The sequence below is a fragment of the Bos indicus genome, chromosome 19 (genome assembly GCF_029378745.1).
Source record: "Bos indicus isolate NIAB-ARS_2022 breed Sahiwal x Tharparkar chromosome 19, NIAB-ARS_B.indTharparkar_mat_pri_1.0, whole genome shotgun sequence".
In the NCBI taxonomy this organism is placed as follows: domain Eukaryota; kingdom Metazoa; phylum Chordata; class Mammalia; order Artiodactyla; family Bovidae; genus Bos; species Bos indicus.
In genome coordinates, this window is record NC_091778.1 from 36,701,036 (window position 1) to 36,722,019 (window position 20,984).

Below are 20,984 nucleotides of genomic sequence, written 5' to 3' on the forward strand. Positions count from 1 at the left end.
TTTGATTCTTTTTTTTCTCAGTCACAACTGTTATTGCTGTTACAAACCTCTGCCTCTATGTTGGGCTTTTGCAGTTCTGTGGAGTTTTCCTTTTTTGTTTTCTTTTTTCAATTTTAACTTTTAAAATCTATTATTATTTTTTCTACATTTACTCTTTTGTTTGCCTTTCCTACTCTTCTTTTCCCCTTGCAGTTAATCTTTAATGTATATAAATCTTCTTTATCTACCTCTATTTAACTTTGCATATCTATTCTTTCTTTTCATTCTTACCTTTCCTCTAAACATAAATTTTATTTTCTCTGTTTTATTCCCCACCTGGCACTGTGCTTTGTTTTCCAGTTTGTGTTTTAGTTAGTCTTCTTAACGGGCAGATCTCCTTTGTTCACCAGGTCAATCTACTGTGCTTTATTTTTGTTGGACTGTTTTGACTGGGCTTATGGGTGTATATACTTATGGGTGTATATGCATATTCCATTATTTCAATGATTATTTGCCTGATTTTATAACTGCCATTTGTCTGGGGTCCCTGTGGCTCAGCTGGTAAAGAGTCCACCTGCAATGCAGGAAACCCCTTTGATTTCTGGGTTGGGAAGATCTGCTGGAGAAGGGATAGGCTACCCACTCTAGTATTCTCAGGTTTCCCTTGTGGCTCAGCTGGTAAAAAATCCACCTGCAGTGTGGGAGACCTGGGTTTGATCCTTGTGTTGGGAAGATCCCCTGGAGAAGGGAAAGGCTACCCACTCCAGTGTTCTGGCCTAGAGAATTCCATAGACTATAAAGATGAAAGGGTTGCAAAGAGTCAGACACAACTGAGCGACTTGCACTTTCATCTTTGGTTTCTTGGTTTTGGATATTTATTTTAATCTCACAATGCCATAACAAACCACTTGTGGAATCTTTGTTTCTGCCCAGAGATAAAGCCTTGAACCTTTGGAGTGGAAGTACTGACTCCAAGACCTTAGACTACCAGAGAACTAACCCTAGGGAGTATCAAATATGAGAACTCCCACAAAGGAAACCACTTGAATACAAGACCTATACAGGACAACTAATCTAAACAACAAGCTAAACAAAAATACAAGCCCAATCATCAGCAGACAGGATTACCACCTCACTCAGCCTTGCCCATCAGAGGAAAAACAAAGACTCAGCACAAATCTCACCTTACAGGAAGCTTACACAGACGACTGGACCAGCCCTAGAGGGCAGAAACCAAAAGGAAGAAAGAATTCAACCTTGAAGGCTGGAAAAGGAGACCTCAAACACAATGTTAAAAAATAATAATAATGAAAAGGCAGATAAATACTACATAAATGAACAAACGAAAACACAAAAGTCCAAATAAACGAAGAGGAAATAGGCAAACTACCTGAAAAAGAATTCAGAATAATGCTAGTAAAGATGATCAAAAAGCTTGAAAACAAAAATGGAGAAAATGAAAGAATCAATTAACAAAGACCTAGAAGAATTAAAGAATAAGCAGAGACAAACAACACAAATACTGAGATTACAAATACTCTAGAAGAAATCAATAGCAGAATATCCGAAGCAGAACAAATCAGTGAGTTGGAAGATAAAATGGTGGCAATAACTTCTCAAGAGCAGAATAAAGTAAAAAGAATGAAAAGAACAGTGACCTCTGGGACAATACCAAACGCAGCAACATCGAATTATAGGGGGTCCCAGGAGAAGAAGAGAAAAACAAAAGGTACAAAAAAATTTTTGAAGAGATTATAGTTGAAAATTTCCCCAACATCAAAAAGGAAATAGTCAATCAAGTCCAAAAGGCAGAGAGTCCCATACAGGATAAACCCAAGGAGAAACACACCAAGACACATACTAATTAAACTAACAAATACTAAACACAAAGAAATAATATTAAAAGCAGCAAGGGAGAAGCAACAAGCAACATATGGGGAAACCCCGTACACTTAACAGCAGATCTTTCAGCAAAAACTGCAGGCCAGAAGGGAATGGCAGTATATATTTAAAGTACTGAAAGAGAAAATTCAACAATCAAGATTACTGTACCCGGCAAGGATTTCATTCAGAATTGACGGAGAAATACAAAGCTTTTCTGAGAAGCAAAAGTTAAGAGAATTCAGTACCACCAAACCAGCTTTACAACAAATGTTAAAGGGACTTATAGGAAAGAAATACAAGAGAAGAAAAAAGATCTACAAAATCAACCCCAAACAATTGAGAAAATGACAATAGGAACATATATATCAATAATTATTTTAAATGTAAATGGATTAAATGCTCCAACCAAAAGACAGAGACTGGCTGAATGGATATAAAAACAAGACCCATATATATGCTGTCTACAAGAAACCCACTTCAGACCTAAAGACACAAACAGACTGAAAGTGAGAGGATGGAAAACTATATTCCATGCAAATGGGAAGTAAAAGAAGACTGGAGTAGCAATCCTCATATCAGACAAACAGACAAAATAAAGACGCTTACAAGAGATAAGGAAGGACACCTCATAATGATTAAAGGATCAATTCAAGAGGAAGACATAAAAACTGTAAATATCTATGCACCCAACATAGGAGCACCTCAATACATAAAACAAACACTAACACACATAAAAGGAGAAACTGACAGTAACACAGTAATAGTAGCAGACTAAAACACCCCACTCACACTAAAGGACAGATCATCAATACAGAAAATTAATAAGGAAACACAAGTCTTAAATGATACATTAGATGAGATGGATCTCATTGATATCTTCAGGATAGTCCATCCAAATGCAGAAGAACACACCTTCTCATGTGCACATGGAACATTCTCCAGGACAGACCACATCTTGGGTCACAAATCAAACCTCAGCAAATTTAAGAATATTGAAGTATCAAGCATCTTCTCTGACTGCAATGCTATGAGACTAGGTATCAAGTACAAGAAAAAAACTGTGAGAAACACAAACATATGGAGAGTAAACAATACGTTTCTAAATAACCAACAGGTTACAGAAGAAATCAAAAGGGAAATAAAAAAATTTCTAGAAATAAATGACAGGGAAGCCACAACAACTCAAAACCTATGGGATGCAGCAAAAGCAGTTCTAAGAGGGGAGTTTATAGCAATACAATCCTATCTTAAGAAACGAGAAAAACATCAAATAGACAACCCAGCTTTACACCTAAAACAACCGGAAAAAGAACAAAAAACACCCCAAAGGAAAGAAATTGTAAAGATCAGAGCAGAAATAAATGAAAAAGTAATGAAAGACATAATAGTACAGATTAATAAAACTAAAAGCTGGTTCTTTGAGAAGATAAACAAAATTGACAAACCTTTAACCAGACTCGTCAAGAAAAAAGAGAAGAATCAAATCAACAAAATTAGAAATGAAAAAGGAGAGGTTATAACAGACAATGCAGAAATACAAAGGATTATAAGAGACTATTATGAACAATTTTATGGCAATAAAATGGATAACCTGGAAGAAATGGACAGATTCTTAGAAAAGTTGAACCTTCCAAGACTGAACTAGGAAGACATAGAAACAACCCAATTACGAACAACCCAATTACAAGCCGTGAAATTGAAGCTGTGATCAAAAATCTCCCAAAAAAACAAAAGCCCAGGACCATATGGCTTCACAGGAGAATTCTATCAAACATTTAGAGAAGAGCCAATGCCTATCCTTCTAAAACTCTCTCAAAAAATCGCAGAGCAAGAAACACTTCCAAACTCATTCTACGAGGCCACCGTCACCCTGATACAAAAACCAAACACAAAGAAAGAAAACTACAAGCCAGTATCACTGATGAACACAGATGCAAAAATTCTCAACAAAATTTTAGCAAACAGAATTCAGCAACATGTCAAAAAGCTCATACACCATGATCAAGTTGGGTTTATTCCAGGGAAGCAAGGATTCTTCAATGTATGCAAATCAATGTGATACACCATATTAACAAATTGAAAGATAGAAACCATATGATAATCTCAATAGATGCAGAAAAAGTCTTTGACAAAATTCAGCACCCATTTATGATTAAAACTTTAAAAGATGGGCATAGAAGGAACCTACCTCAACATATGATAAGTCTACAGCAAACATTATTCTCAAAGGTGAAAAACTGAAAGCATTCCTCCTAAGATAAGGAACAAGACAAGGGTGTCCACTTTCACCACTATTATTTAACATAGTTCTAGAAGTCTAGCTACAGCAATCAGAGAAGAAAATAAAAGGAATCCAGATTGGAAAAGAAGAAGTAAAGCTCTGTTTGTAGATGAGATGATACTGTATATAGAATACCCTAAAGATAGTATCAGAAAATTACTAGAGCTAATTAGTGAATTTAACAAAGTTGCAGGATACAAAATCAATACACAGAAATCACTTGCATTTCTATACACTAACAATGAAATATCAAAAATAGAAATTAAGAAATCAATCCCACTCACCACTGCAACAAAAAAAGAATTAAATATCTAGGAATAAACTAACCTAAGGACACAAAATAGGGAAAACCACTAGACCATTCGGGTATGACCAAAATCACATCCCTTATGATTAAACAGTGGAAGTGAGAAATAGATTTAAGGCCCTAGATCTGATAAATAGAGTGCCTGATGAACTACGGAATGAGGTTCGTGACACTGTACAGGAAACAGGGATCAAGACCATCCCCATGGAAAAGAAATGCAAAAAAGCAAAATGGCTGTCTGGGGAGGCTTTACAAATAGCTGTGAAAAGAAGAGAAGCGAAAAACAAAGGAGAAAAGGAAAGATATAAGCATCTGAATGCAGAGTTCCAAAGAATAGCAAGGAGAGATAAGAAAGCCTTCCTCAGAGATCAATGCAAAGAAACAGAGGAAAACAACAGAATGGGAAAGACTAGAGATCTCTTCAAGAAAATTAGAGATACCAAGGGAACATTCCATGCAAAGATGGGCTCAATAAAGGACAGAAATGGTATGGACCTAACAGAAGCAGAAGATATTAAGAAGAGATGGCAAGAAAAAAAGATCTTCACATCCCAGATAATCATGATGGTGTGATCACTGACCTAGAGCCAGACATCCTGGAATGTGAAGTCAAGTGGGCCTTAGAAAGCATCACTACGAACAAAGCTAATGGAGGTGATGGAATTCCAGTTGAGCTATTTCAAATCCTGAAAGATGATGCTGTGAAAGTGCTGCGCTCAACATGCCAGCAAATTTGGAAAACTCAGCAGTGGCCACAGGACTGGAAAAGGTCAGTTTTTATTCCGATCCCAAAGAAAGGCAATGCCAAAGAATGCTCAAACTACTGCACAATTGCACTCATCTCACATGCTGGTAAAGTAATGCTCAAAATTCTCCAAGCCAGGCTTCAGCAATATGTGAACCGTGAACTTCCTGATGTTCAAGCTGGTTTTAGAAAAGGCAGAGGAACCAGAGATCAAATTGCCAACATCCGCTAGATCATGGAAAAAGCAAAAGAGTTCCAGAAAAACATCTATTTCTGCTTTATTGACTATGCCAAAGCCTTTGACTGTGTGGATCACAATAAACTGTGGGAAATTCTGAAAGAGATGGGAATACCAGACCACCTGATCTGCCTCTTGAGAAACCTATATGCAGGTCAGGAAGCAACAGTTAGAACTGGACATGGAACAACAGACTGGTTCCAAATAGGAAAAAGAGTACGTCAAGGCTGTATACTGTCACCCTGCTTATTTAACTTATATGCAGAGTACATCATGAGAAATGCTGGACTGGAAAAAACACAAGCTGGAATCAAGATTGCTGGGAGAAATATCAATAACCTCAGATATGCAGATGACACCACCCTTATGGCAGAAAGTGAGGAGGAACTAAAAAGCCTCTTGATGAAAGTGAAAGTGGAGAGTGAAAAAGTTGGCTTAAAGCTCAACATTCAGAAAATGAAGATCATGGCATCTGGTGCCATCACTTCATGGGAAATAGATGGGGAAACAGTGGAAACAGTGTCAGACTTTATTTTTGGGGGCTCCAAAATCACTGCAGATGGTGACTGCAGCCATGAAATTAAAAGACGCTTACACCTTGGAAGGAAAGTTACGTCCAACCTAGATAGCATATTCAAAAGCAGAGACATTACTTTGCCAACAAAGGTCCATCTAGTCAAGGCTATGGTTTTTCCTGTGGTCATGTATGGATGTGAGAGTTGGACTGTGAAGAAGGCTGAGCGCCGAAGAATTGATGCTTTTGAACTGTGGTGTTGGAGAAGACTCTTGAGAGTCCCTTGGACTGCAAGGAGATCCAACCAGTCCATTCTGAAGGAGATCAGCCCTGGGATTTCTTTGGAAGGAATGATGCTGAAGCTGAAACTCCAGTATTTTGGCCACCTCATGTGAAGAGTTGACTCATTGGAAAAAGACTCTGATGCTGGGAGGGATTGGGGGCTGGAGGAGAAGGGGATGACAGAGGATGAGATGGCTGGATGGCATCACTGACTTGATGGACGTGAGTCTGAGTGAATTCTGGGAGTTGGTGATGGACAGGGAGGCCGGGTGTGCTGCAATTCATGGGGTCGCAAAGAGTCGGACACGACTCAGCAACTGAACTGAACTGAAGGAGACAAAAGAACTGTACACAGTAAATTATTAGACAGTGATGAAAGAAATCAAAGATGACATAAACAGATGGAGAGATATTCCATGTTCCTGGGTAGGAAGAGTCAATATTGTTAAAATGACTATACTACCAAAAGCAATTTACGGATTCAGTGTGATCCCTATCACATTACCAATGACATTTTTCACAGAAGTAGAACAAAAATTTTCACAATTCATATGGAAACACAGAAGACCCCAAATAGCTGAAGCAGTCTTAGAGGAAAACACAGGCAGAACACTTGATGAAGTAAATCAAAGCAAGATCCTCTATGACCCACCTCCTAGAATAATGGAAATAAAAACACAAATAAACAAATGGGACCTGATTAAACTTAAAAGCTTTTGCACAGCAAAGGAAACTATAAGCAAGGTGAAGAGACAACCCTCAGAATGGGAGAAAATAGCAGCAAATGAAATGACAAAGGATCAATTTCCAAAATATACATGCAGCTCATACAACCCAATACCAGAAAAACAAACAACCCAATCAAAAAGTGGAAAAAAGACCTGAACAGACATTTCTCCAAAGAAGACATACAGATAGCTAACACACACATGAAAAGATGCTCAACATCACTCATTATGAGAGAACTGCAAAGCAAAACTACAATGAGATACCACCTCACACTGATCAGAATGGCCATCATCAAAGCCTACAAACAATAATGCTGGAGAGGGTGCGGAGAAAAGGGAACGTTCTCACACTGTTGGCAAGAGTTCTCGCACTGTTCTTGCATACTGTGGGAATGTAAACTGATACAGCCACTACGTAATATGGTATGGAGATTCCTTTAAAAACTAGGACTAAAACCACCGTACGACCCAGCAATCCCACTCCTAGGCATATACCCTGAGGAAACCAAAACTGAAAAAGACACATGTATCCCACTGTTCACTGCAGCGGATAAAGAAATTGTTACATATACACAATGGAATATTACTCAGCCATTAAAAGGGACACATTTGAGTCAGTTCTAATGAGATGGATGCACCTAGAAAAGAACTTATTATACAGAGTGAAGAAAGTCAGAAAAAGAAAGATATTGTATTCTAATGCACATATACGGAATCTAGAAAAATGGTACTGAATTTATTTACAGGGCAGCAAAGGAGAAACAGACATAGAGAATAGACTTATGGATATGGTGAGAGGGGAGGAGAGGGTGAGATAGATGTATGGAAAAAATAACATGGAAACTTACAGTACCATATTTAAAATAGATAGCCAACAGGAATTTGCGGTAGTGCTCAGGAAACTCAAACAGGGGCTCTGTATCAACAGAGAAGGGTGGGCTGGGGTGGGAGGTTCAAAAGGGCGGGGATATATGTATACCAATGGCTGATTCATGTTGAGGTTTGACAGAAAACAACAAAATTCTGTAAAGCAATTATCCTTCAATAAAAAATAAATTAATAAAAAAAACAGTATTATAGAAATATCAGGATGAGATCAGAACTGTTTTCAGTCAGTAGTGAAGAAAATTCCAAACAGTATCCAAGTGAAAGGGGGCTAAAGGAAAAGAAATAGTGATTCTAAGTAACTTTTATAAAGAAAAAAAAGGAAGTTTCAGAATGGGGCTTCCCTGGTGGTTCAGTGGTTAACAGCCTGCTGTGCAATGCACGGGACACCAGTTTGATCCCTGTGCGGCAGCGCAACTAAACCTGTGCACATCCACTGAGCCCACACACCACAAGTACTGCAGCCGCTCACCGTAGAGCCCACACTCTGCAGTGAGAGAAGCCACTGCAATGCGAAGCCTGCACGCCACGACTAGAGTAGCACCCAAGCACCACAACTAAAGAAAGCCAGCACCCAGTAACAGAGACCCAGCAGAGCCAAAAATACCTACATAAATATTTTAAAAAGAGGGTGGACCCTAAATGCAATTCTTTAAAAAAAAAAAAAAAATCTCAGGATGAATTATCTTTCAAATGTGAACCTTCTTCCCATCTTTTCTCCAAATAGTACACATTAAGCGGTTAACCTTTCACCATTACTGGTCAGTAAATGAGAAGGCAAACAGCAATGAAAAATGAATTCTAAAAATAAAATGATTTTCTTACTAACACAGAAGTCTAAAATCAAACTCAGTTTTGATTAAATTTGATATTTAAACACATCTTGTTGTTAACTTACCTGAAGATGCATATACTTTCTTACTATCCGAAGAGAATGTGGATGCTGCAATCCTCCCATTAATTTTCATACTACCAATTAGCTCTTTAGTCTGAAAGAATAAGAAATATTACTTACCAAATTGCTAGGAGTTGTAAAGAAGAATCACAATGTGTAGAATAAAAATGATCTAGTTCTCTTGCTTTGTAGCACCTACTTAACTTTGTTTTTCCCTATACTCCAAAAAAACCACAAAAGTTCTTCCCCTGCTGCCCACAACTTCTCTCCAAGCCCCTGTGTGCTTCCACTTGGGATGCCGATTTAAGGACGCCATGAGTTATGGTTCAAGGCTATTCCTACTTGGACTAATGTCTTATCCTAGAAAAAGCAACAGCTAATAATGGTTCACCTTCATAGACAGCAAATGCAAATATCCAGCAACACCATTTATAAGCAGGAAGGACCCATCTGGGGAAATTTCAAAGCTCCTCACTATCTTCTCTTTCAAACCTAAGAAAGGAAATGAATCAATAAGGATTAATAGCTTGCAATTACTGACTGACAATTGAGAGTCTCTTACTTTTTAAGCGCCTCAAATAAAATGTCGGCTCAGACACTGAATAAGTCTGACTCCATGCATCAAGTATAACCCAAATATAAGGTCACTATAAAATGCTTGGCAAACTTTTGTTCTTTCTCTTGGATAACATTTACCATTTTAATTGCAGGCCAGAGACTCAGCTCTCCAAATAGTAAACTTATTGACTAATTTTCTAAATATAAACAGTAATACCCATAAATAAACTGAAAGAATAAATTATACTTTTTTGTCACAACATTCATCACCAAAGGGAAATAAAATGACTGCCATTAGAGATAGCTGAAACACAGTAACATGTAGAAACTAGTTGCTATCCACCTACTAAACATCCCATGACATATGGCAGTCTATTTCTTAACTTCGTGGATCCAAAAGGAAAAAACAAAACCACATGTCGGTAATGTATTTAAGAGTTAATTAGCTTCTCAACACTCATGTAAGCAAATCACATGAGCTAAGTATATAGACCAGAGAGTCAATTTACTTATCTATAATGGGACACGTTTCTTTTCCATGCCTGAAAGGCTCATACTATGCAACAGATTCTTTCTGATATTAAACTTAGCTTAAAGAGCCAACATACCCATTAAAACGTTGCCTAACAGAAAGGATACATAATAAGTATAACTGGCTACACTTCCAGTGAAGGGAAGTAAATGGCCAGGGTGACAAGAGAATTTTCACTAACCATTCATTTGTACCTTTTGGATTTTTGCACCATGTTAATGTATCACTTAGTCAAAAAAGTTATTAAAAAAAATTAATGTGCTAACTTAAAGTATTAACCAGGAAAAAGAAACTAGAAAAATCCAATGAAGAGTTTCTTTTCTCCATAGGAAAATGATGGTTAAAGGTCCCACAGACTATCTTTGGGCTATTAACAGTCTTTGTCTAGCTGGTTTATAATACCACAAAACTCGGCCTCCCACTCTAGTACTCCACCAAAAGTCTACACCCTAATTTCCTTGACTGGAATCAATCCAGATACCTGTTTCCAACTACTAGGGTTACTTCAGCTAGGGATTATCAATCTTCACAATGATTCTAGACTCTAGTCTTACTAAGGGCAATCTTCACCCCAAATTTTGGGCAAACATTATACACTGACTACACAATCAAAAGAGACAGCTCCAAACAGAGGGAAAATACCATAACATGAAGAATCCGGAAAGGGAGATTAGGTGTATCACCCTGTGAGGCTACAGCTGGAAACCCCTCCAGACCCAATCCAAAGGACACAGTACCAGGCAGTGGGAACACAAGAGAGAACACAGTGTTCACCATGGAGCCTAAGCTGGGCGCCGCCACAGTGCTGCAGGACTGCAGACTGCACAGGCATCACAAAGGCAACGGCAAACGATCTTCCCTCACACTGTGCGGGACCCAACACACACCAAGGAGGGCAACAGAAGAGACAAAGCGCCAGAGGACTCTTACCGAGTCCACAGCTCTCGGCCCGTCACGACACACCTTACTTTTTTGTTCTGAATAAGCCTGTTGTTTGGGGGTAACTAAGGAGAGGAGGTTGTCTTCAAGTAGGAAATATCAGACATTCAACAAATAAAGTTGCTTTATCAATTAACTGGAAAAATAAGAAAGACGGCGATATTTTTATCCAAAGCTTATGATAGGGACAGAATGAAGGAACAAAACAGGTCATTAAACAGTTAATCCCACTAGGAGATTGTAAGTAAAAAAAAAATGGGAGACCCCTGTGAGTTAATGATTACTCCAGAAATTAGGTCCGCTTAACCACAAAACCAAACAGGCTTGCTTAGCAAACCATGCAACATAAGCACAGGACATGCCCCAAAACAAAACAATGGTGGCATGAGACTCATATCCTGCCAGTGAGTTCAGTTAATTTAATGATCCATAGGACATGCTCTCTGCACACAAATAAAACAACTTGTGGACACAGCTTGACCACACAGGGACAAAAAACACTCCCCTGCTCAACCTGGAGGAGGAGCTGATGATGAAAACATGATGTCTACTCAAAAGATAAGGTCTTCTCTCCCTTCCTACTTTTCCTTTGATTTTATAAAACTGTAGCCCACTAAGTTCTTCTGTTCTGTTCAGTCACTCAGTCACGTCTGACTCTTTGTGACCCTGTGACTGCAGCATGCCAAGCTTCCCTGTCCATCACCAACTCCCGGAGCTTGCTCAAACTCGTGTCCATTGTGTTGGTGATGCCATCCAACCATCTCATCCTCTGTCATCCCCTTCTCCTCCTGCCCTCAATCTTTCCAGCATCAGGCTCTTTCTTTTCCAATGAGTCAGTTCTTCGCATCAGGTGGCCAAAGTACTGGAGTTTCAGCTTCAGCATCAGTGCTTCCAATGAGAAAGTTCTTGGAGCATGGCATTTCTCACCCACCTGCTTATATGCCTCCACAAGCGTCCTATTCTAATAAATCACTTATCTACCACTTTGCTCTCGCTGAATTGTTCTCTGCACTGAGACATAAAGCACTGTGGTACCAGAGCTCTTCAGAGCCCTCCTGAAATGACATCAATCAGTTTCAGCTGGTGACTGCGGCAGGTCTGTGGTAAAAAAGGAAGGTCTAGGATCAGGTCCTAGCAGGGCCATGTGATGCCATGGGCCAAGAGTTCCAGGGAGGGTGCTCTTTCGATGATAGCCTGTTGCAGTTGGGCCGATCAACCCTGAATGCTTTGGAGCTCTGATTGGGTACCTAAGTACAGGCCAGGGGATTGATGATATAAATGTTTAAAGAGAAGGAACTGGAAGAACAATGGTGATCAGCATGGACTGCCACAGAAAGGTGGCAGGAGTTGTGGAAGGGATCTTTCTGCTGGTGCAGAAGACAAGGGAAATGGTTTATGAAAAGGAAGAATTTCACTCTCTGGTGGCTTTGACAAGGTTCGAGTAGTGGCTGCATAGAAACATAAAAAGAATATAAAGGCTATGCTTGCGCACATCCAACAGCTAGCCTGGGATAAAGCCAGCCACTAAATGATGTTACAGAATTTAATAATCTATACTCTTCTCTCTCACTCTGAGGTTTTCCTTCTATGCTTTACATGTGTTTCCATTCTATTTCTTCCCTTTTTAACTCCAGAAGACTTTTTACTACATTCACTAGAGCAATTCATTCTTCTCTTCTATCTCAGTTTATGTGGCAAGAAACCACTTTAATTCTGAGACTGTTCTTTTATCCCTGATTAAAACTCAAAAGACTGTTTTTCATAACGCCTCTTACCTTTTGAGATGGCACACAACTCTGTGAATTGTGCTTCTCTCTAAATAAATACCCATCACTTTGTCTCTCCTGAATTCTGTGATGAGACATCAAAAATCTGAACTTCATGAAGTCCTAAAACCAGGTGTGTAATCTCAATTAAAAGAGCTCAGGTTCAAGTTTCAATATGGGTTTTGGCTAGGCTGGAGTCCCAACTACGTGGATTCAAGTTCTAAACTGGGTTATAAGATTTCAGTCCTAAATTTAAAAAACTAAGCTGTAAATTAAACAGAGCTATGGGAAATCCAAGACAGCTGCCTGACTCTTCCCAGCTCCCTGACAAACCCCATTTTTTAATTTAATGGGCTAAAGCTTTTCTTGGCTACAAAGCTAATACACTCATCAAAAAAAAGGGGAGGGGGGATAAAAATGTGTTTTTCACTTGGGGTATCCTTCTTCTTTATTGGACAAAACATACAAGCCTATAAGATCAGTTAACCAGACTTATCTTATTTTACAAACAAATCTATCTTAATTTGGCTATGTGTGGTAAAAGTGAGGGTAATTTTGGGAAAATTGTATTTTTATAAATATTAAATTTTAGCTCTGCTACTTGAGGCTTAGTCACTCAGTTGTGTCCAACTCTTTGCAACACCATGGACAGAGGAGCCTGGAGGGCTGCAGTCCATGGGATTTTCCAGGCAAGAACACTGGAGTGGGTTGCCATGCCCTCCTCTAGATCATCTTCCTAACCCAGGGATCAAACCCAGGTCTCCTGAATTTACCATATGAGCCACCACAGAAGGGGATTCTGCCTCACCAAATTCTGAAAATTATTAGGACAGGGAACGTATCTACTGTTTAAAACTTACTTTTTGAAATAGCCTTGGTCATTATTTTATATTATTGTAAAACTTAATTGAGTTACTAAGAAGGTATTCTAAGCTTGTTTCTGAAGCTGATCATTGTAATTTATCTTTGAAAAAAGATCAAATGCTTATAATCTATAACCAAAGGATATATGGTTTAAAAAAAATAAACATTTAATGAACTGTGTCCCACCAGATAAAATACCTCTTACTGGGTATTCTTAAGTATACCATGCCTCCTCCCCTCACCACACCCCCCCCCAAAAATTGAAGGGAATCAACTCTTTTGGTGAGTGGGGAGGCAGGGCAGGATTTGAGGTACTTTCCCCCCAATTACTAAAAGTGTCCAACGGAGGATGACTTCCTGAGCCTTAATGTCAGTCTTTCCCTCCTTCCAACCTTTAAAAATGCTGATCCTTTATTTCCAATTTGCAGCCAGACCAGTTCACTGGGGACTTTTTCTGTTCTATTCCTTTGTGGCAAGTTCTCAGACATTAACACCTGGTTGGGGGACTACTGTAGAAGGGATAACATCTAAAGTTGTTAAGTACAAATCTTAATTAAATTATATGGTGGATTTTTTAACCATGTGAAGGAAGTTCTCATATAGCTAACTACTGCCTTGGTGAAAGCTACTGTATTCATGAAAATGGCTGCTCCAACAAGGGCTATCTCACAGGCGGGAGCCAAGGCTCCAAGCCTATTATAGACAGAGCCCATGCTAATCAAATGGCAACCCAGTAAGGCCATACAGTGCACCAGGCAGGGAACAACACTGTTCCCTGAGGCAGATTCACAATGCAATCATCAGGTAAATTTTATTGATAGAGATAGATGGGACCATATGATTAACTGTTTAACAAGTGGTATAAAAAAGTTCACAGAGAACCCTGTTATTAAAAAAAAAAACAAGGACAGGATGAAAACACTATAGTTTTTCAAGGGTGATTAATACAAGCTTTTAAAAAGTACACAAATATGGACTACTCTTCCCTCAAGGAACAAGCCCTTTTGGCTATGCACTTCATAGCCCAGTCTGCCCCAGACATCAGGCACAAAATTAAAAAAAAAAACTGCTGGTCCTCAGACCATCTATGAGTGATTTACTCCAACTGGCTTATCTGGTTTTCAATAACTGGGATATGGCCAAAAACGCTGACGGCACCCAAAGAGAAAAAGAAAAGGCTCAAATGACTGTGACGGCTCTGTCCACTCAGGGACCACCAAAGAAGAGGCCAGACTTTCTGGGCCAAACTGGACATGGTAGACTACAAAGCCATGGTTACTGGGCACCTAGGCAAAATAAGTGTGCCCTGTGTGGATAGAAGGGACACTAGAAGAAATAGTGATCCACATGCCCTTGCAAACAGCCAGGGCATTGGCAGAGTGAAGGCCCCAGATGCCCACAACCATAGATGGTTTCACAATCCAAAGACTGACAGGGCCCAAGGCTAGAAGTGGCTCTGCCCAGAGACGGCATATATACAACTAACACTGAGCCTCAGGCGGTCACTGAAACAGCAGGCCGCTTGATAGAATTTCTCATAAACACTGCTGCATCTTCTTGCTCTTAACCCAAAGGACTGAAAACCTTATCAACTGAAAGAAATATGTAATGGGAATGTCAGGAAACAGACAGGGGCCCACTTTCCTGGGACCCCTTTTCTGTAACATAAAAAACCGGCTGTTTCTACATTGCCTTCTGTTTATGCCTAATTACCCTATTTCTTTAATAAAAGGGACGTATTAACTAAATTAGGAGTCATTCTACCTCTCAAGGGACAAAAAGGAACCCTCATCACCAAACGATATTAACAGAAAAAAAGGAACGGACTAAATCTATAACTGACATAAAAGACTCAACGGACCCTAAAATATAAAACACTGAGACTCTGGGCCTAATTAAAACAAACAGATTGAGGCCTCAAGTGACCCCCTTCTGGATTTGGAAACCACTGGGGAAAAAAATGGTTCAGATCTTTAAAATTATGGTTATAATCTCTTTTAATGACTTTTCTGATGCTTACTGTTGTATTTTTTTAGATTCCTAAACTTTTTTTTAGATTCCTCAATGCTTAACATCCAAGAGAACTAAAAAGATAATGCTAACCAGAGTGACACTGACTTGCAGTTCTCCAAATAGAAAAGCGACAAAATATATTTGTGTAGGATATAAGATTAATATAATATAAACAGAAATCTACATTTAAATTATTAATGACAATTAGACTTTAAAACAAAAGCTGTGAAGAGAGACAAAGAAGGTCACTACATAATGATCAAAGGATCAATCCAAGAAGAAGATATAACAATTATAAATATATATGCACCCAACATGGGAGCACCGCAGTATGTAAGACAAATGCTAACAAGTATGAAAGGAGAAATTAACAATAACACAATAATAGTGGGAGACTTTAATACCCCACTCACACCTATGGATAGATCAACTAAACAGAAAATTAACAAGGAAACACAAACTTTAAACGATACAATAGACCAGTTAGACCTAATTGATAGCTATAGGACATTTCATCCCCCCCCCCCCCCAAAAAAAAGACTGCTCACTATGGCAATTATTGAAGCTGACTTAGGGTGACATAGAGGCTTATTTCCCTTTACCCTTTTGAGTTCTTAGCTGAGGATCTCTGTAAGAAATGACAGAATAGCAGGACAAAATCAAACAGAAGTTTATTAACATAAAAAAATAAAAATAAAAAAAATAAAAAATAAAAAAAAAAGAAAAACCGAGAGAAACTCAAAATGTCTCACCTGTAAAGTCTGGTCATTAAAAACCTTATATGTTTCAGAGGAAACATCAGTAATTTAGTGAAAATACTAAAAAAAGATTCTAGTTGACAATTAAAGAATTTTGATTATTTATACATGTAAAAAAAAAATTATTAATGACATCATTCAAGATGCTTCTATTCTTATTTTTCCTGCACTTGATAAAATATTCTCAGAGAAATGTTAGTGTCACTGTGACTACTTTTTCTTTTCCCTTCTATTTGTTCTGATTTTTGCTTTATGTATCCATGCTTCTTTGTTATTAGGTGTCTGATGGTTTATGATGTCTATCTTCTTTGTGAATTATACTTTTTATCATTACAAATATTCACCTGTTTCATTTAAAAATAAATTTTAAAAAAGGGACAGTCAGCCAGATGTTCACTCCTTCCCCTGACAGGCCTATGCCCATTCTCAGCTGAAAGTAGCTACTGACTGAAAGAACTTCACCCCTTACCCCCTCTTTTAAGAATAAAAGGGTAAACACCTGGAGGGGGGAAATGATAAGGACAGAATGAAACGACAAGATAGATGATTAAATATTTAATCCTACTAGGGATTAGAAAGAGAAATAGAAAATAGAAATATATGGAAGATCTCTGTAAGTTAATTATTATTCAAGAAAGCAGGTTTGCTTAACCACAAAACCAAACAGGCTTGCTTAGCAACAGAAGCACAGGGTATGCTCCTAAACCATAAACCAATGGGGGCATGAGACACATATCCTGCCCAGTGAGCTAAGTAAGTTAATGATCCCTAGAATATGTGCTCTACACATGTGAAAAACAAATTTGTGGACCTAGCTTGATCACACAGGGACAAGAAAACTCCTATGCCCAATCTGGAGGAGGAGTTGACGATGAAAACATGGCATCTATTCAAGAAAGACAAGGAAGTCTTCTCCCCCTCCTCACTATTCCTTTGATTATGAAAACTGTAGACCACTAAGTTCGCAGAGGACGGCATTTCTCTCCTGGGCGCTTGGGGCCTCACAGGTGTGCCGTTCTAATAGATCACTTCTTATCCACCACTGTGCTCTTGCTGAATTCCTCTCTGCACTGAGACATAAAGGACTATGGTACCAGCGTTCTTCAGAGCCTCCATGAAATGACACCAATCGGTTTCACTTACACCGTGTAATGCCAGTTACGTGTACACAGCATTTTGCTTTTAACTTCACACAAAATATAGTGATAATAAATGCCAATATCAATATTACAACTGTTTTACAAAAGCTGGAGCTTTCAAAATAGAAGCCAGATAAAATTTATAATATGGCCTTGAGCAAAAAAGATATACAACTTAATGATGTCAGATTATAAATGTTGCTACCGCTTAGAGAATGAGTTTTCAGGTCAACTGCTGTGCAACTGATAAGAAAAAGAATGTCCAGGTTAATCAGAATAGAGCCAAATTCCACAGCATGGGAAGTGGTCTGATTGTGATCAGATAGATTATATGCTGCTCTTAATGGCGGCAGTAGTTATCAAGGAGCATTCACAAAGTGGCAGGGGCTGAGCTCAGCTCAGTCGTGTCCAACTCTCTGCAACCCCATGGCCTGCAGCATGCCAGGCTTCCCTGTCCATCACCAACTCCCACCCTCCCAAGATTTATAATGTTAAGCCAACCAATCACAAGGCTTTGGTTCCCAAAGGGTTCATGAAGGTGGCACTGTGCTTTAGTGGTAACGGGGGTAGGAGAATGCCAAAGAATAGACAAGGCAGAGGAAAGACTAATTTTTATCTGATGATACATCTGCTAAGTAATTCATTTTTCGAAGTACGACTTCCAAAAGCAGTGCTTTGTTTCCCTTTAAATGTAAATCAAAATTGTATTAAAACAAACACCAGAAGAACTGGAGGGTATCCAAATTTCAGAACAAAGAAGTGAAATAATTTGTCTGAAGAATTAGAACCCAGGTGTTCTAGTTCCCAGGCTCATATTCTTTCTGCTGCAGCAATTGCTGATTTTACAGCCAAATATGTGCAACTGCCTTTCTACTCTAGGGGAATACAGATTTGCAAACTATCATTTTTTCCCCCCAATAAACTCAGTTCACTTTTTTCATTCAAACACATTATCTCAACAACACATTTTCTACACACTAAAACCAAAGAAACTCTATTTTTAAGAACTTTATGGCAAGAAAAAAAAAGTGGTTCTAAATACTGTTAAACAAACTCAGCTGTGGGCTGTGGGTGTCAATACATTCAATAGAAACCTTACCTCTTACTTGATGCACAGGAATTAGCTTTCCAGCCAGCATATCATAGACATAAAGAATCTTGCTGTGAGTGCTTGTGGCTAAAACCTCTTCTCCATTAGCACTAAAACAAGCCTTAAAGATCGGAAACTTTTCCAAATAGATGCTCTGAATTTTAGGATTTGTTTTTCCATCAACCTATAAGGAATTTTAAAATATTCCTTTTGATTATTTCCAAAGACCATGTATGCTGATTATAAACACTTTTCACTACAAGTCTCCACATACCTGAAATAGGGATACAGCATTATCCAGTCCAGCGACCATCACAACCTGGGCACGAGGGTGGAACTGCACAGACGAGATCCGAGCAGTAGTAGGACGTTCAGCATTCGCATGCTGGCAGTTCTTCATCTGTGGAAAAATAAAGTTGAAATTTTATCAATTCAAATGGGTTAACATTATCTTCTTTAAAGCATGATAAAAGACATCATAGTTTACAATGCAAAAGAAAGTGCACTGGAATGAAAACCAGAAGACCACAGCTCTGTGACCAACTAGTATTCTAGTACAATGTTTCACTATTCAAGAATCCATTTTTACAATCTTTCAAAGAAGGAGATTAAATCGTTAAGCCTTGGAACTCTAGTACACAATCATTTCCCTGAGATATATCCATTTGAGTTAGGAGATTTTTATTTCCATGGAAATTTTACTTAAAACTCCTACTCTGGCATCGCTGTAGTCATGGTACACAGTAAGAGGCAACGAGTGGTCCTTCCCAAGGTTCTACGGTTGGCATGTCCACTTGCGCAAACTCCAGGATAGTGATGGATGGGAAAACCCAGTGTGCTGCGGTTCATGGGGTCACAGAGTCAGACTTGACTCAGCACCTGAACAACAGCAATGGTTGGTATGGACTGGTAATGTTTTCCTCTCATGGTATATGGTTGTTAGTTTGAAGTAATGATGATCTCATGTGTCATTTGGACTATTTTCATGCTTTTGTTTTGTTTTTACAGGCTTTTCACTCTGCATTAAAAATGAAATTATATAAAACATCATAGTATTATATGATGTTCTGTTTTTGACTACATTTTCAACAGAGGTGAATTCACTCTATGAGGAGCTAAATGAATTACCTTCAGAGTAAGGATAGACAGAATCACTAATAATTTACCATAAGATCCCCTTTTCTCATATAATTCACATGCTATCACTTTATAATGGGGAAAATTACATCAAAGAGAGAACAGTTCATTTGACAGATATTTGAAGTAAGTGCTGAGTAAGCACTTGGTTACAACAACGAACAAGTGGGACACAGGAGTTAATTAGAAGGTAACTAGAGTAAGCTACTTCTTTAAAAAAAAGGTTGAAAAAAGATTTATTTGGCTGTATCAAGTCTTAGTTGCAGCACATGGGGAATCTTTATTGCAACATGCAGTAGTTTTTCTTGCAGCAGTCTCTCTAGTCTCAATGGATGGGCGTAGTTGGGTGTAGTTGATCTGTGGTTCATGGGATCTTAGTTCCCTGACAAGGATCAGACCCAAGTCCTCTGCACTGGAAGGCAGATTCTTAACCACTGGACCACTAGGGAAGTCTTGAGTAAGCCACTTTAGACAGGAAGGCCAGGAAAGACATTTCTATGACATTATGTGAGCAGAAAGGTAAGAATGAGTTTGCCACTGGCTGTGCTTGAAAAACAGACAGAAGACTGAGCAAGAAGAAAGGTTCAGAGGCAAGAAAGGACTCAGCATGTGCAGAAAACAGAAACAAGGTCTCTGCGGCCTAAATAAGGAGTAAGAGAAAAAGGAATGAGATGAAGTTGAAGACGTAAGCATTAAGTCAGATCCCAGGAAGAGGGTAGCGTAGACTATGATAAGAAAGCTTACAAAGAGCAATGAAAAGTAACAGGACATGACACTTTATTTTTAAAAGACCCTTCAGGCTACTGTAGGAAGAATGGTTGAGGAAGAAGTGGAAATGGAGAGTCTAGCCATGAAATTGTTGCCATGCAGCACGAACCAGGCTCCTGTCAACAGAAAGGATGAGAAATGCAAAAGGAGGAATCAAGCAAGAATCATAAAAGATTCCTGGGAACATAATTTAATGTTATCATTTTTGCAAAAGGAAAAAAAAAAACACCTTACACAAATATTTATCAAGGCAAAAAGACAGCAAGCACATTTAATCCCACAGATAACAGAAAGCCATAGGTCTGAAAGTCAAAGTACATTGGATTTGAGGTAATTAGCTGGTTTGGCCCAATTTTACTAATTCTCACCTTTAAGATTCCTTTAGGAAGAGATGTAGATGTGGATATGAAATTCCCAGTCCTTTGCAACAAATCATCTTCCTCCTCTTCACTTTCATCTATGTCAAACAAACCCATAAGTATATCTTTAGAATCAATGAGATAGCCATCACCTACCCCAAACACCTGTATTTCAAACTTCAACTCCCCTCCCATTCTCCCAACCTCAATCATTTTATTTAAGCTACAACTGGTAAAACAGCAAAATAAATTTGAAAGAGGAAATGACAAACACATCAATGTATATGTTTAAAAGCCCGACTCTGGAATGAAAGGCACACATT

The 20,984-nt window shown here is 38.6% G+C and overlaps 1 protein-coding gene across 2 annotated transcripts in view; it reads right to left on the reverse strand.

Annotated features, from left to right (window-relative positions):
- UTP18 (UTP18 small subunit processome component) overlaps window positions 1–20,984 on the reverse strand; it is a 58,326-nt gene that overhangs the window by 23,090 nt on the left and 14,252 nt on the right. For both annotated transcript variants that reach the window (XM_019981218.2, XM_070773263.1), the window contains exons 5-9: window positions 20,671–20,759; window positions 18,672–18,797; window positions 18,407–18,581; window positions 9,130–9,230; window positions 8,742–8,832 (exon numbers count right to left, since the gene is read on the reverse strand). In XM_019981218.2, the coding sequence (XP_019836777.2) occupies window positions 8,742–8,832; window positions 9,130–9,230; window positions 18,407–18,581; window positions 18,672–18,797; window positions 20,671–20,759 (582 nt within the window). The remainder of the gene's footprint in view (window positions 1–8,741; window positions 8,833–9,129; window positions 9,231–18,406; window positions 18,582–18,671; window positions 18,798–20,670; window positions 20,760–20,984) is intronic.